Genomic DNA, 16,685 nt, shown 5'->3' with positions numbered 1-16,685 from the left:
ATCACAAGCATTTAATTTCCTTGAATTTTGAAGTACATTCATTATTATGAATAACACCATGAATGGAAAAGAAGGCTTAATGCACAACAACATTTTGCATGACAATGCAGTGGGAAAGAGAAAACAAAGGACTGTCAGGTAGAGATGAATCCCTGGCATTACCTACCACGTATTTGGCCCTACCCAACCCCCTCCCTGAAGCTCCTTTCCACCCATACCAGCTTGTCTGCAAACGCAGTGCCGTGTCTGGACTTTCTGGTAGTTTTTCTCCTTCAGAGTTTTATTGTAATAGTAGAGCCGCATGAATTATGCATAGTACACATTTCTTTTGTGAGCCTATAGCCCATTTCATTGCCCTGCTAGCACTTTGGATCAATTTTTTATCTTCTCTTCTTAAATAATTGCCGCATAATTTAAAGGAATCAACCTGGATGCAAACATGACTTGATAAATCTCCCCTTGGCCCCATGCTCTCCATCAGGCAGGGCCGGTCAGCCAGGTAGCATCGTAGCCTCTGTGACGCAACTGCAACTTTTAATGAAAAGACTAATGAATAATGAACAAGATTAATCTAAAGTTAATAACACATTTTTGGCTGAACACTCATCTGCGCTAAAACTGACAGTGCCGTTACTCAGCAGTCAACCATTTGCAAACAAAGGAAGGTACCATCCTTGGCAGCCGGGGCAGGAAACAAGCCTTAATGGTAGCGAATCAATTTGTGAATTTAACTTACAAGAGTATGAAAGGGCCAGTGGTCATTAGTGCCAGTAGTGATATAGCGACTGGCAAAAACCACGTCTTCTGTAAAGGAGTATTTAGCCACACTATTCAAGGAATAGCTCTAACTATTCCAAGACCCCTCTTCATTCCCAGGAACTTTGCAGATCCAAGTGATAGGCTCGTATGAGAGATCTTAGGAAGCACTCGTATGATAACCAGGAAGATGCTACAATATTTAGGAGTTTTACCTGATACTGTACAGGTCAGCAGGTACAGGAAATAACACTGCCACACAACACACTCTTTGAAGCCAATACAACCAGTCAGGCAAATCCAGAAATGGCCAGATTCATGATGTTTTAAAATAGTAAAATAAAGGAGTTAATATGATGGGAATCGTTATAAAGACACAAAACTAGGGAAGGCAATGGACAGACTTTGATAGGTCACCTCTCTGACCTGAGGCATGATCAATCACAACTGAGACATCTCTGAGGTGTTTCAAAGTTTTTCTTAAAACCTTCCAATTGCACAACTTCTCCACGTGGTCTAGCAGGGCGTAACACCCTGGTAGAGAACAGGGCGATGCTGCAGGTTGTGTTCCTGCCATCTCCTAACCAGGCACCAGCAATGACTGGAAGTGGTCTCTACTTTGGGGGAAAAACTCATTAAACACAACTGTGCCCATGTGCTTACTGGTGCCGGTGTATGGGAACAGAAAAGCAGGATATATACGTACACAGTCATGCATAAAAATGCATTCAGTGAATGCAACTTCCAGTGCTCCCGACCGGAGTTTGTCACCTTTTTAATCACAAACAACTCAAAATCACAGATCAATGTCACGTGCATTAATGAGTCAGAAGAATGAGGAAAGTGTACAGATCAGCCAAGTTTTGTGTCAGACGTCCAGACAGCCTTTTGCAATGCGCTCAGGGCTGTGGTTGCTTCCCAGCCCCTTGAGTCCATGCTCGCCCAGCATGTAGAGCTTCACCTGTGGGTAATTAAAAAGGTAAGAGGTCTTCATTACCTGAAGCCCAATCAATAATCACCTGTATCTGCTGCATCTCCACTTTTCAGTATCTCTAAAATAGTTAAATATTTGATGGCTGTACATAATTGACCTGGCTTATCTCTCTCTAACAGCTTCCAGCCCTAGTCGATGGCTGGCTGTGCTGGCTGCTGTGGCACCGTAAGCATTAATGACTACTGCACCATGCCATTTGGGATTCTGACAAAGTTTTAACTTGAAATTCCCTCAGGGAGCAAAATCAACAGCAGCCTTTATCTATGACCGAATAGAAAACGTTACGAGGTGGAGAGTCCCTTGCTGCTGTATTTACTACAGCTAAATACACAAACCTATTGCAAAAACTTCTGACGGGCAGCTGACACCCTCCCAACCCCACAGCAATCTAGCATGTGGACTGACAGAGTTTGGAAGCAACTATATGTTTTTCTGTCTGACAAACTTCATAAATTGTCTTACAGAAATTTACAGCTTAGCTTGGTCTTGCCTGAAAAGAAAACCCACAAACAAACTCAACCTGTATTTGTCAAAAGGGCTTACGGTACCTTTGGGGAGCCTTGTTCTGTATTTATTGAGACTGGAGAACTTTTGCCTGGGAATAGGTCTCATGCCACTCAATTTCATGCACCTCTGGTTAAAACGTGTGTTTGGCAGTTAGGTCCAGACCAGCAGTGACCCAGGATCTTGGACGAGGGCTCTGAGGGATGGAGGAGCCCTTCCTAGCCCCAGGGAGGTGCAACCTCCAGCTGCAGCAGCTAGCAGCACCACGCCAGGCCCTTGGAGATGCTGGCTCCTGAGGAAGGGAATTATGAAGTGGAAGCCTATGTCTGCTAAGGAACCTCGTGGGAAATCACCAGATCCTGGCAGGATCACCACCTCCGCCAGCATAAAGTGCAGCTGAGTTATGGTGAAATAAAGATTAAAAGGAAATCTTATTGAGCATGCAATGTAGTGTGCCGTGTAACTACAGCAAGCCAACCTTAAAAAAGAGCAACAACACAGAAAGCTCTCATGAGAGGGTAAATAGCTATATATTTGCTGTAACCTTTACCTCTACTAATCGCACAACGCTGTACTTCTGGAAGCCGGGAGCCACACGCAAGTCTCCTGCAATACTGGTTTAACTCCAGATGATTTCACAGCTTTTCCCACTGCGCAATGCATAGAGCTTTATGATACTTGCTCTGTTTTTAAGCTGATTTCAATGAGGCTATTCAGGTAAAGAAAGAATAATAGCTTGATATGTTCCACGGAGTGGTATCAACACAAAGGAAACAATAAAGCACCTCTGTGGTAGATACTGTCAGCAGCAAATGGAAAGGAGAGAGAGGCCAGAACAAAAGATAAAGGGGGCCAGACTGAAGCTGCTAATTACTTATGGGCAAACATCAAATGAGAACGAAGCTGGACATGTGCATAAATGATACATTGATTTTTAATTCTGCACAAGATTTTTTTTCAATCATTATTTGTATTTTCCAAGCTTATCCTACATAAAGTGCTACAGATATCACCTTAAGGAATGACTCACAGTTTTAATCCATCAGTTTGTTTTCTGTTTAGAGTCAAAGAGAGTCAGCCTGAAACCATTTTTTTTTTTTTTTTTTTTTTTGAGCACTTGCTTCAGTAAAGCAAAAGGTCCCTGGGCTTGTTTTAAAACATATTTCAATGTGACCTAGCTAATCCTTTAATACCAGCTTTCACTACCTTTTGATCAGCCTCTTACTGTAGCTGTAAGAGATTAGATCAAACCTTTCCAAAAAGAAAGTTGGTTGTGGAGATTTTTCCTGTTGCAGTGAATTATTATTACGATCAACTCCAGGGCTGAAATACCTGGCCAAGCAGCGAGGGTGGGCAGTACGTCCTTTAGGGGACATCTCTGCATACACCAGACATAATACCTTGCCACTCACCCGTAAGACATAGGAAAAAAAAAATCTGTTCATGTATTTGATAGAAAGAGTTTTGATATATACCAGCTTAAAGCCACATCATGGCTGCACAGTTAGACATACGTTTCAGGTAAGAGAAAATACCTTGTTTATTTTTCAAAAACAAAATAACACCTTAACAGGGAGGAGTGCAGGACTATTGGCTTACCTGGAGCAGTAGGTGCATTCAGAGATACAGAAACCCAACTTTGATTGCAGAATTAGGTAAACATCAGCACTGTATTTGTGTCAACAGCCTGCTTTCCTTTCTGGCCATCTCAAGGGAGCTGAAAGCAGAAGGCTGCCCAGCCACTTCTGAGAGCTCCATCTGAAGCGGCCAGGTGAAGTAGGGTGTGGAGGGTAAGGATGGTGGCAACGTGGTCAGAAGAGCCTGGGAGCTAGCCTCAGATCCCTGATTTATTTTATATAGAGATCACAAGATGTCAGGACTTTCAATAAATGCCTATTGACTGAATCCTGTCAGACGACAGATTTCACTCATCTTCAGGCAGCCCCTGCCTACCGCACCTCTTTCAATACCGCTTCAATCTTCATTTAGCAGCAGCCGCAGTTTAACAGGGGAATAAACCACATGACTAGCTTGCAGATTATTTCTTTTTAAAGATGTCATGGGCTGTCACTGATAAATAAAAAATCCATTAGTGTCATGTTCCTTATTTCAATATTTCCAAGGCCTGTACTGGAGACATGAGCCTGTTCTCTTCTGGTTCTGTGGGAAGGCAGCATGAGGTAGGAGTACCAGATATCCCACCTCGCTGCCTACCCTGCAATAGCCCAACGGGGACACAAACTTCTGTGAACAGACACCACACAGTATGAGGGAAGACTCTAAGGACATTTACTGTCTCATTTAAAATTGCATCACAAATGCATAGGGCCAGAGCAGCTCTGCTGGCACCAAGGGTGAATAAACAATGTATGCCAGATGAAAATTTGGGTCTGAATGCTTGTGCCAAATTCTTTCCTCGACTGTGAACTTATTTTGCAACTCCTGTTCACAAAACCTATCCCTGCTGAAATGAGGCAGAGACAGGCACAAGCAAGAGGCACAAAGTTGGGTCCCTACAGTAGCATAAATCTAAAATGAGCTTGGCATTTGTGTTATTGGAAATATTTGCAATTTCACAAATTTCTCAATTAAAACAGCACTGTATATTCTCTGTGTTGTCAGAAATATCAATCTGTTATACAGGCAGAAAAGAAAAGTGGTAAGTGAGTTACAAAAGCACTTTTCTCTCTCATGAATTAGGAAATAATTTATCTCTCTCCCTTATCACTAAATATGTTGATAAACCTGGTACACACACTGAATCAGCAGTTTTAGAGAAAGGATTATGTCAGATTAATTTTAATCTAATCCATTTCTATCTCCTGAGAAGCTTTTTACTTCTTGCTTTTAATAATTTAAACACCGACTGTGGCATAATATAAAAAATAAATGACGGGAGATGCACTCTAAATGGAAGCTACAACTCTCAATCACTTTTTATTTAAATGAGAATTTCATATGCCTGGTTCTAAGTTTAATGAAACCTCTTCTTGCTGAACTGTTATAATCTTCAACACGCAGAGCCAGGCACAAAAGCATGCTGCTTTCCTGCAGCTCCTGCTCACTGGCTTGCCATAATGCTGCTGCAGAAAAAGATGCTCCCAGTTATTGTTGTTCTGGCAGGCTGTTGGGAGCCAGCAACAGCTTTCAGGAGAGCTTCTCCCCTTTGTGTGAGCAGGGGATCTCACCTAAGAGGTGCACACTGCAAGGTGCTAGAAATTGGCAGCTTTGGGGATGTTATTTTCTCATTCTTGGCCTGAGATAACTCACTTGGAGATTTTAGAGCACAACAACATATTCACTGGAAATCACTTGTACATGTTGATACTTTCAAACACATTGATTTCAAACACATTGAAAGCATCCCTTGGTCAGTGCTAATCCAAAACACTTCTATTTTTTTTTTTTTTTTTCTTTCCTTCCCCAGCCACAAGGGAGTGGCTTACCTGCTTGTATTTTGGCTCCAATCTTTGCAGCAACCCATGAAGGCTACTCGATGACCTTGCAGCATTTTGACAAATAGTTCAACCAATGAATCAACACTTGCTAACAGCTTAGCAGATTTTTTGCTTCGTTTCCTAGAGAAATGGAACTTTTACAACCATGTTGCCTATCCGTCTGTGAGAAACTCCTCTCTAAATTAACTTCTCACTAATTGGAACCAAATTTGACTGAGCAGCAAAGGCTTAAGAAGCCATTAAGATAGGAACGAAAGAGGAGAAACTCTTAAAGACTCAGTAAGGGAAAGGTGGGGTAGTTCAGCACTTCAGCAGCCTGCTTGGCAAGAGGCAACTGGACAGTCCTGCGTATATGGGTTGTGCAAGAAGCACATTTTAAGAAAGCTCTGGGCATGCTGCACTGAACGAAACTGCAGGAAAATAAAGGCTGAATATTTAGGTTACTGTGGTAAAGCAGGGTGGGGATGTAAAACACCCCAGGTCACATGCCACGTAAGAATACGGCAATTGTCATCCTAACAAAAACAGAAAAGTAACGGCACTTGTCTGATTCAACTTTCCATCCCTCTAAAGAATTCACATTAATGGGAATGGGCCATAAGAGAAAGATAAGGCACTGAGAAGCTGATTTAATACTTATGGGAACATGTGCTTAAAGGGCCTTGTCACAAATCACGCTGAATCGGTCACACAGCATAAAAGCAACTTGCATTTATGCATTGGCATAGATGTTGCACAGTAGGCAGAGCAGGATAATGCTGCTTGGATAGAATGAAATAATCCATTGGTTTTAGATAGGCATTAGATGGAAATGTCCTTGGCCTCTTTAGCTGTATGTTCTTTTTATTTATTTTTTTCCTTTCTATCGCCTTTTCCAAGGCTGACTGTATAAATGCTTTCCTGCTTTCCAAAGTTTTAACATAAGGTTTCCTTAGTGTTGACTCTAAGGGCAGCAACAGAGAATATTACAAATTCTTCTTCCCATTTTATAACAACATTTCTAACATGCTTGGGGGTGAAAGCCCCCATACGTTGCTCCTGATATGCTATAAAAATGGCTGACAATTGCCTTTTGCCACCTGCACTGCTCTGAGCAGTTTTTCAATTTTTTTTTTTTTTTTTTTTTTTTTTTTTTTTTTTTTTTTTGTTCCCCTTGCACTCTGCAGTTGGGGCTGTACAAGTGAGAAGCCCAGATCTGATTTGTGCAATAGATTATTTACGAGACAAATTCCTCAAACCATTCATCACGTAGCACAACACAGGCTATCAGCCATCCTCACAGCCAAAACATTTTCACTGTTTCCAGCCCATGAAGTGCCCATCATCACTTTTAAAATATATATAAATAAAAGGAGAGAAAAACTGACCAGATGAGAAACCAGGCATTAATCATTTTTCTGCAGAGCACAGAAGTGGTCATAGCACCACTGTAATCAGTAAAGTGCTTTCTGAAAAACATGTCTGGTGTCTACACTTCACTACCTACCATACAGCATGAAAGGCTGAGATTGAGATGAAATCAGAATTGCCATCTCTTCTGTCAAATGCTAAAATTTAGTTAGTTCTACTTGATTAAGCTGTGCAACAGAACTAAAAGTTCTCTCAGATATTGGGGGAAAAAAAGGCAGGAGAGAATGGGAAAAACCTGAACACATCCATTATGTGAAAAGATGTGAAAATAATTCTCTGTCAACATTTCAGCTCACAGACACAGACTACATGGGTATATTTCCAACAGCAATAATAGCATAAGTTAGGAAAGAGAAATTTGAAACAAACTTTAATAAATTCCCTCCTCTTTGAGAAGATGGACTTTTTCAAGTGTATCTAGGACATGGGTGCAGCAAAGAGGGGCAGAAAACTTGTTTTTCTTTAGTGTTTTGTGTGTGTAATAACAATGTAAATACCTCCAAAATTGGGCAATTCTGGCTAGGGCTTTTCCATAGAAATGAATGATGAGATACAGATGTGCAAATGCTAGCACACTTTTAATTGGTAAAATGTAGACGGTTTTATGCATCAGTAGATCAAAATGATATAAAAACTGCTGAACTGGGTCACTGTTTGCTCAGAGGTGCTGTTTCCTAATGCTCAGGAAAGTCACCCATTGCTGCAGCTAAGAACAGAAGCACCTCCATGTCAGGGAACTGTGGCTCAGGACCAGAGCTGGTGTTGGGAAGGTTCAAGGTCCTGAACCACCAAGAACTTCTTCAATGGCCATAAGCATGTGGGCTGGAGGAGGTGTATCCTTCAGAAATGGCAGAAAGTTTTCATTTGAATATTTAAGCACTTCCCAATCTAAAAAATTATCAGATAATTTATTTTTTTTTTCCACAGATTACAGAGATGAATTAAGAAGAATGAGAATAAATGTGTTATAGATGTGAAGAGCAGTGGTACGGGCTATGGAAAGACAGACCTCAGAACATGACAAGCCTCTAGGGAATGTAAAGGAAACACAATTTAAATAATTGAGTAATTCAGAGATCATTTTCATCAGTTCTCCACATACACTCATCACTTCTCACAACACTTGGAAATCTTTTATTCTATAGGATTTTCCCACAAGGGCAGGAAGGCAAATGTCACGAGAACATTGTGTATATAGATCTTTCATAAAGATGAATAAGAAAAAATCTGGGGAAGGGAAAAAATAGTGAAGAAAAACCCCAAAGACAAATTCATTTATCTTCCCAAAGACAGGAAGGGGAAGGATTTTAGGGATGGATTTACAGATTTGTTTTTCTGCTTGTTTATGGGTGTGCTACCAACTGTCAAGTGAAACTTTCACACCTTTCTATGACTGTATTTTTCTAATCTCTAGACTCGCAATGAAATACCAGGGATGTTAGAAGGTAGCTGGAAACTGTAGTTGTTAAAATATTAACTAAGTCTGCCCTGAACAGCAAATAAATCTTATAAAAGTGGCAGCTAAATAACTCAGTTCCCACAAGCTTGAATAAAAACAACTATTTGGCATAAAAAATGGTTTGCTCTTTTAAAATTTGGAGATAAAGTTAAAAGGGCAAAGACCTCCAGGCACTTTGTGGGCATATCCCGTATGGAATTCATTTGTGATTAAAGCCCTGAGATATACAAGGGAGGGCTTGCTTCATTTTATTTTATTTCATTTTTATCAGGGGGTGTTCTTTTTTTTCTAATTAAATTTATCTTGCCAAATTTTATTAACAATACTGGAAAAAAAAAAAAAAGAATGTTTTCACCAACAGCTTTAAATTAAACAGACTATTTTACATTTCAAAATGCTTCATTGTCTCTAAATATATCTAAATGTAATAAAAAGGCTTAAAAATACAAAATGGAATGAAACACTTCGGACAAATCCAAGTTATTTTTTGTATTTTTGTTTTCATTTTGGCTAGCTATGCCCCCACATCAATTATTCATACAGCTTTTCTGAGGAGAGACAGCAGATGGTATTGATCTAGGAGTGTTTCAAAAATGTAAAGCAATATAGCGTTGTTTTTACGGTACCCAAATCATAGGGCTCATCCTAAGAAATGCTGAGGTACCATAACTAGCCTCATCAAAACAGTCATGAAAACTTTTTGATTCTTCATGTTTCCAAAACTATTACCGTGTGATTTAAGTATGTAAGAAGCACCACCAGGTATACGTGGTCTAGTCGAGACTTTCAACTGGCTTTTCTTGTCTACAATGTGCCCAATTTCTACCACTGCTCATTGAGCTGTTACACGTGCACCTTGTACCATGTTCCCATAACTGCATTTACTCTTACGTTATTTTTTCCATAGAGCTTCATAGGTAGACTGGTTGACACATGAACATCATTAGGCTTTTAATTAAAAAGCAGTGGAAATAATAAGGGAAAACCCTACATGCTCAGGATAATTATTTCAGAAAAATGTTAACAACTCAGGTAGGCTTTTTCCACTACTACTTATGCTGATTTAGAGTAGTGAACAAGTAGGAAAGGAGAAAAAAAAAAAAAAAAGAATTTAAAATTTCTAGCAGGAAGGCAGTATAAATACAGCAGGACAGGCTTCAAGGGCTCAGGCACTGACTGCTATGAGAGCAGAAAATATGACAGAAGCAAATGTTTGATTTGCATTTATTCTGGTTTTCAGCCCAGTGACTTCCTGAGCTCCGGATGAGCATTTATTTTCCAGATTTCCAGCATTCAGCAAGCACTTCATCATAGGATGCAATCACATCATTATACTTCTTAACAAAATATAACACCAGGATGCACTGACCTGAGAAAATAGTGACTCCCTGTTGAAAATGTACCGCAAGAAACACATTTTGTTTCAAGGAAGAAGCCTGAATTCATATGGTCAATCTCCAATTCATGGTAAAATAAAAAATTAGGGCACGCATGGAGATACCGAAATTGTTCTGTGCAAGCTGTATGTGGTCCACTTTATGATGCTGAAAATACTTGTTAATCATTTGGACTTGTTTTCAGGATAAAATCCTGGTAACATATGAGTAATAGGAAGCTTTTTATTTGGCATCATTAAGAAGAAAAAACCTCTCAACAGCCAGTGTATGTAGGCCAATATAACTTCACTTTTAACTGCCAGCTCTTTAAAAATGGGTAATTCCAAGTAGCAAAGTATCAGAGTGAATTACAGATGAAAGGATAAAGGTCTGGATGCAGACAGACATTTTAATTTTAGTACAATCCTGGATCTTAAAGACCAAGATGACCAATGACACAGCAGTGGACAGGTAAAGATTCTCTTCTAATATATGTAAATTTCCTTTATCAAATTTCTGCAGATAATGGGGGCTCTAAGCCTTGCCACTTGAGTCAATTCAAAGCTGAGGAAAAGCTGGAACTGATTCCCCCCCTCAGACACAGGAGATTTTTACCATCAGGGAAGAACTGCACCTCTGGCACCCTGAAGGATATCCTGAACTCTGTACTCAGGAATCAGCCAGTTTATTGTTTTGTTGTTTGTTTTTCCCCAGGCTTCTCCCATTCTAGTGAATACCCTCATCATCAAAGCAACAGCTACTCTCCAGTTATATATATATATATATATATATAATGTCATTTTCAATGCAGAACAGAAACCAAAGTCAAAAAAAAAAAAAAAAAAAAAAAAAGCCATAATGTAGAATTTTTCCCCAGGCAGTCCTCTGTTTCAGAGTTGGTCATTAATGTCTCCAGGCACTTTTGCAAGGATGATAAGTCAGCTTTTCTGTCCTAATCAAATTCCAAAATAAGTAATTGCATTTCCTCCATCTTAATGCCACTCACACTTTGAACTACATGTATTACTTCTCACTTCTAGCCTGACTGTTTTCTGCTGTTGCACTACCATGTTAAACAGTTGCAACATTATATCCCAGAGGTGGCATAGCAGGGCATGGGGAGGAACTGCTCTCTACAGCTTTGCAAACACTGCCTTGGACCCTTGGGATGGAAGCTGCCAATGAAACACCGTCATTTTCCAACATACAGTTAGTTTCCAGTGATATCTGATATTCTCTTATGAAGCTCCATCTGCCCAGAGCTGGAATAGGAGATAGCTGTGGTAATTGTGCAATAACTGCTAGAGACCAAATAGTTTCTATTACACTGGGAGACATACAGTTGGCTGACAGAAATGCGATGCACATGATTGAAAAGCATTAACTTTGCAGTTGTGACTTTTAAAACTCATCCTTATTTCTCAACTTGCAAGGAAGGAGTAGGAGGAAGGAAGAGAAAATGAAATTATTTTCACAGAGAAGATTAATTCCTGCAGAACAAAGGTCTCAGTCTCAATTACCTGGAACTACTTTGACTTTCCATGAAATACTTTCTATGCAAACCAGTAAACCACCAGGGGAGTACCCAGCCCAGCTTGGGTACAAAATTGCAATAGTATCAATTTAGACTAATTGTGGATCTGGCTTGATACAAACAAGATAATTTTCTAGCTGGAATAAAGCAGGCACTAAAATGTGGCCAAGTAGGAAGACATCTCCCATCCAAATGACAACAGGAAATAATTACCCTTCAATTTTCTGCCTGTCTGGACTCCAGAAATGCACTCACCTCTCTGTCACTGAAAGGTGCTCTTTCCTTCCTGCAGAAATCTGAAATAACTTTGGGGCCTTTCTGGAGAGTGTGTATCATCAGTGAATATACTTGGATCAACTCTTCCTCCTGAATGACATCTCCCATAGCATCACAGACTCCAAATGAGTTTATGGCTGGTCCACAACCCATCTTCGGTGTTTTTTGTCTAGCTTTGGCAGCTTCCTAATGAGGTGCTGCAGTGAGACCCATTTCAGGGGTGGGGAGGTGGCAAGCTCCATCCACACAGACCAGAGGGCACGTAATTCTGGTGTATACCTAATAAATACAGGAACCACTCTCATAAAAGTTATGTGATGCAATAACGAGTAATTTTGTGGGTTTGGCATTACAGGTGTAAGAATCACCTTCAAGTAATGAATATCAGAAATGTGAGATATTGAAGCTCTCATGATAATCTCCTGAACTAATAGGAGAAATAACATCTGAAGCCAAAAGTGAAGGAGGCCCTCACTGAATAAATGAAGTAGGTAGGTATGTTTGCCATACAGCTCCTTCCCTACGGTATGAAATAGTGAGGTTTCCCATTGCAGAGACTAGTGCCTGGCACCTGAAACATGCCTTATATAAAAGTACCACACAACTCAAAGGCCAACACATTTAGTACTGCAAAACATTTGTTTGCTCTGCTGAATGGGCTTTATCCTCATTCCAAAGAGCTTTTGGGTCAGGTTCCCCTGAGAATGTTTACAATTCCAGCTCTTGATGTGTAAGTGGTAGCAGGCCTCATGGGTCACGACGCCTGCAGACCTAGGCCCTTTCCTCATTCTGCTGTGTGCCGGTGGCACTCTGGCTGCCCTGACAAGGCCTTTGCCAGCTGGTCAGAGTGGCTGGGGAGCTCTGTAAGCGCTTGTCTTGTTGCATTTGAGCACAAAAAGCAGCCTAATGGCAAACGGCTCGCAAGGCAATTCTTGTCCGGCTGACAAGCAAGGAAGAGGACAGACAGATTTCAAAGCATGATTGCAAATTTCTTTAAAAGGGACGCAGAGCTGCAGAAGACGACCACTTGCTGATGATATACTGAAATGCCTTCTGATAGACCAGCTCGGTGCTGGGGCTGGTTGTTGAACTGCAGGCTGCGCGGTTCCACACGCCTCACCCCCAGGCCTGATGGCAGCCACAAGGAAGGGAGACACAATGGGCTGACTGCTTCTCTAAAGCTTTGTTTTGGGTATAACAGTGCAAGACATGGACTTGCCACAAGACAGGATTGCCACATTTAAAACAAGTTTTTGCTCAGTTGAAAGAATTGTTGTGTTAAATATGGTACTGGTATTTAAACCTGTATAGATCAAACTGCACTGAAATAATTGCTACATTATACATTAAGACATATATGCCATTTCCCCTGTTCTAAAAAGTGAGTATAAGAAGTGACAGGTGCAAAAAAGACAATTTAGTAAGATTTTAAGAGGGAATAATTTATTTTATTTTATTTTTAAACACAACTACAGTATGGTCTACAGAGGACACATCAGTAAGACCATTCTAACATTGCAGATTTCTTTTTGCCTGTCTGCTACTACAGCTTTTCAATTTCTCCATAAAAGTCACAAATCTGCCTTTTTTTTTTTTTTTTTTTTTTTTTTTCTGGTGTTAAGAGATACCAGCGACTATCAAGAGAAGACAGGTTGAATACTTTTCTGCACAGAGTCTGTATTTTCAGACATTCAATGGGCCTTGAGTTACAGTTAGTACTGATCTATTATAATTCCAATGGATTTAAATATGTTGTCAGACAAAAATGATAGTTCACAGAGTGGCATATCGTCAGAGACTTTTGGTAGTGGGGTTGCCCATCATTCTGTCTGGTGCTTCAGATTATGATTTCCAGAAAAACAGGTGGTGGCATGAGCATCAATGGCGAATACTGCAGTGCCTGCAGGATCCCTATGTAATTTATTAGCATGGTATTTCCTCCACTCCCTTACCACTCAGCCTTGCCTCTTCCTCTCGTAAAAACAGTAGGAAAAATATGTACTGCCATTCAGAAATAAATCACTGTATTAGACTTGGACAATCACTAACAAGCTGAGTACCCACAAGGCAAAAACAGTGACAAGTGTCTGAAAAATTAAAACGATAATGAAAAGATTATGTACAAAAGTAACTCTAACAACAACCTTCAACCTTTTTTTCAGAAGATACACACACAGAGGTCAAATACAAAAAGGCTTCTGAAAGTTCCATGTTCCACAAGATCTTGGCCATGCCTTCTCCCTATAACATACTGCTCTAGTTTGCATAAGCTTTCTCTGCCCTCATACCCAATGGGAGATCTCCCTCAATGTTTGCTTAGCATGACCACTCAGAACAAACCATTCAGACTGGCACCAACACAGAGCTGTTCTTTAAACTTTCTGAAACATAGCCTGAGAATGAGAACATTGCAAATTGCCACTGAAACCTCAAAGCAGAAGAAGTAAATGGCCTTACCTCCAGAATGAGGTGGTGGTCCACACAACAGCACCATGCCCTGGCCCTGGCGGACGGATACAGTGCTTCTTGTTCTGGTCTTGAAGTTTTCGAGATCTGCCAAGAGAGAAAGAAATCATTTAAAGGGAATTGTTTTTTTCCTAATGAGGACAGAAGGTTCATTAGGACTTTGCTGTGTGACAGGGAAACAAAGTGAGCATCAGCTTGGATGAGAAGTTCATGTGAATTGGGTGGACTACAGTGCAGCAGAAGGCTGCTGTGGCAGCCAACTACCAACAAAAAAGCAACAAAAAGATCAGAAAACATCTCCACAAGTTTCAAGGTGTTGTTCAAGGTAAGGGGAAAAGCTTTTGACTTATCCAGGGCAGAAGAAACATCCAGAGAAAACTCCACCAACCCATAATGCTGCTAGAGTTTTTTCTTATAAATTTAAGAACTATTGCCTTAAACGATCACAGCCCCCAATTACATTATAACCCAGTTCTGTTTCCCTTTAGGAGACTTGTTACCGATGCCCTTGCAACCCATGTGTAGAAACCCTTCCTTTCCCATAAGGAAGTCTCCTGTTAATAACTATGTTAGCCACGCAGTGCTTTAATTAAATTCAATTCCTTCTTCCACCTCTCTCCCTTTGCTCTCCTTCAGGGGCCATGTACTGCAAAAATGCAGCTCCCTCTCTTGCCTTGCTCACTGAATTCAAGAAACTTGCTATTAAATGATGAGGTGATGCTCTGCGAGCTGAGCAGCGGCACCACTTATTGATCAGCATCATTGGCTGCTGTGGGAGCAGTAACACACTGAATACTTTCATAGCCTTTTATCTTTAACAGTCCCTTGCATTTCAGGTTTCATTTTTTCTGCTTTCCGTGTGGCTGAGACATGGTTTGGTGATTGCAAACCTGTTAGTGCAGTTGGGAACTGGAGGAAACATAGGTGATAAATATTTAACAGCAGGAATTAGTAGGAACATCATTATAATTTTAAAAGTGTGAAAAATTAACCCTTGATTTTTATCCACTCTTGATTTTTTTTTTTTTTTTTAAATTATTACTTTTTAAGCACTGGTGTGCATACTTAAAAAAATTAAAATTTTGTTTCATACTGACTAGTATGCAGGCCACCACCTCAGAGTGGCCTGAGTTGGAGCTGAGTGTGCCACATGTGCACAGGCAGTGCTTGCTGCCTTCATTCGCATCATGGTAAATTAATCATGTACATAAATACAAACCAATCTGAAAGAGCTGGGCTGTCATGCAGATCAGCTGTTATTCTAATGCTAGTACTTAGAAACCTTGCTCATGGACATGTCCTGCTGAAGTCAAATTCAGGACAAAATCCGGGCAAAAAGGGAGCTACAATGGAATCAACAAGTAGAAATTTTCTTGTGCTAGTAGTCATCATGAGATTTCCAGCACAGGTCTGTCATGCCCTAATGCTCTACGTTTCATCATTCCAGGGATCTCATTATAATTTCATCTTTTTCATTTGCATTTCAGAGGCTAAATATTGTGGTTTGAGGGAGATTTTAAAAAGATGCTGCACTGCAGTGAACTACTCATGAAAACAGAACCAGTCCAAAATTCTGCTTCAATCCATGGACAGAAGCAATGCTGACCAAATCAAGGTCATGGTGCTGCCTGCATCAGCTGCCAGCTCTGTTGTATAATCAAACTCCTTGGGCAAAATGGGTTCACACAAAAGGTTCAAAACTAGATGAGTTTAGAATTGGTCCGAATGTAATCTGGATATCAATTTAGCAGCAAGTTCACAAGTGTGAGCTGTTTGCTCAGACTCTTGTCTAGGCAGAGCAATATATAAGCAGAAGATCCTCGTGAAGATTCAAGGTCATGTAAAGCAATTTATGATACAGCATATAGATAAGGGAGAAAATAAAGCAGACAATCACAGAAGAATTTATTAGTTAAATAATATATAATATGGAAGATTCTTCATATCGGTATTTAGCTGTAACTGTTTTCCTCTGTCTTTGCAGCAGTAACTAATCCATTATGCCCTCTGCATATACACACACCATTTTAGAGACTGCACTGGATTCAGTTTCCATGCACAAATTTTAAAAGAGCCATATGCAGGTCTGCTTTAGAAGGTAAGAAGAAAAAAAAAAACTGCATCCACTCAGCCTGCATGGTTAAGCCTACTTGTACAGTGCTCTAGGGAACGCTTCAGTTAATCACGGGGGAGGGAGTGGGAGAGGTCTTTCATTACCAATCATAAGAAACAGCACCTGCTTGGTGACCCAGCAACTCCCAATTATAATAGCGTGGAGAGAAAGTGCATGACTCAGTAGTCTAAATGCAAATCTAGTCCTCAAAGTTTTTCTGCAAGGAACAAATAACCCATTTGTTGACAAAACAGCCATATATTTATGACAAGAAAAGAGCTGCTACTAGGAACAGAAGTCTCTGTGTGGATGAACAACTAGGAAATGATGGAAGAATGG

General features: G+C 40.3%; 1 protein-coding gene across 5 annotated transcripts in view; it reads right to left on the bottom strand.

The window, feature by feature from the left end:
- The window catches only part of CNTN4 (contactin 4), a 296,910-nt gene that overhangs the window by 81,437 nt on the left and 198,788 nt on the right, over positions 1 to 16,685 (bottom strand). For all 5 annotated transcript variants that reach the window (XM_032193834.1, XM_032193833.1, XM_032193831.1 and 2 more), the window contains one exon: positions 14,225 to 14,320. In XM_032193834.1, the coding sequence (XP_032049725.1) occupies positions 14,225 to 14,320 (96 nt within the window). The remainder of the gene's footprint in view (positions 1 to 14,224; positions 14,321 to 16,685) is intronic.

The sequence above is a fragment of the Aythya fuligula genome, chromosome 10 (assembly GCF_009819795.1).
Source record: "Aythya fuligula isolate bAytFul2 chromosome 10, bAytFul2.pri, whole genome shotgun sequence".
Lineage (NCBI taxonomy): Eukaryota > Metazoa > Chordata > Aves > Anseriformes > Anatidae > Aythya > Aythya fuligula.
The sequence above is the reverse complement of the archived record's forward strand: the minus strand, read 5'-3'. Positions and strand labels throughout refer to the sequence as shown.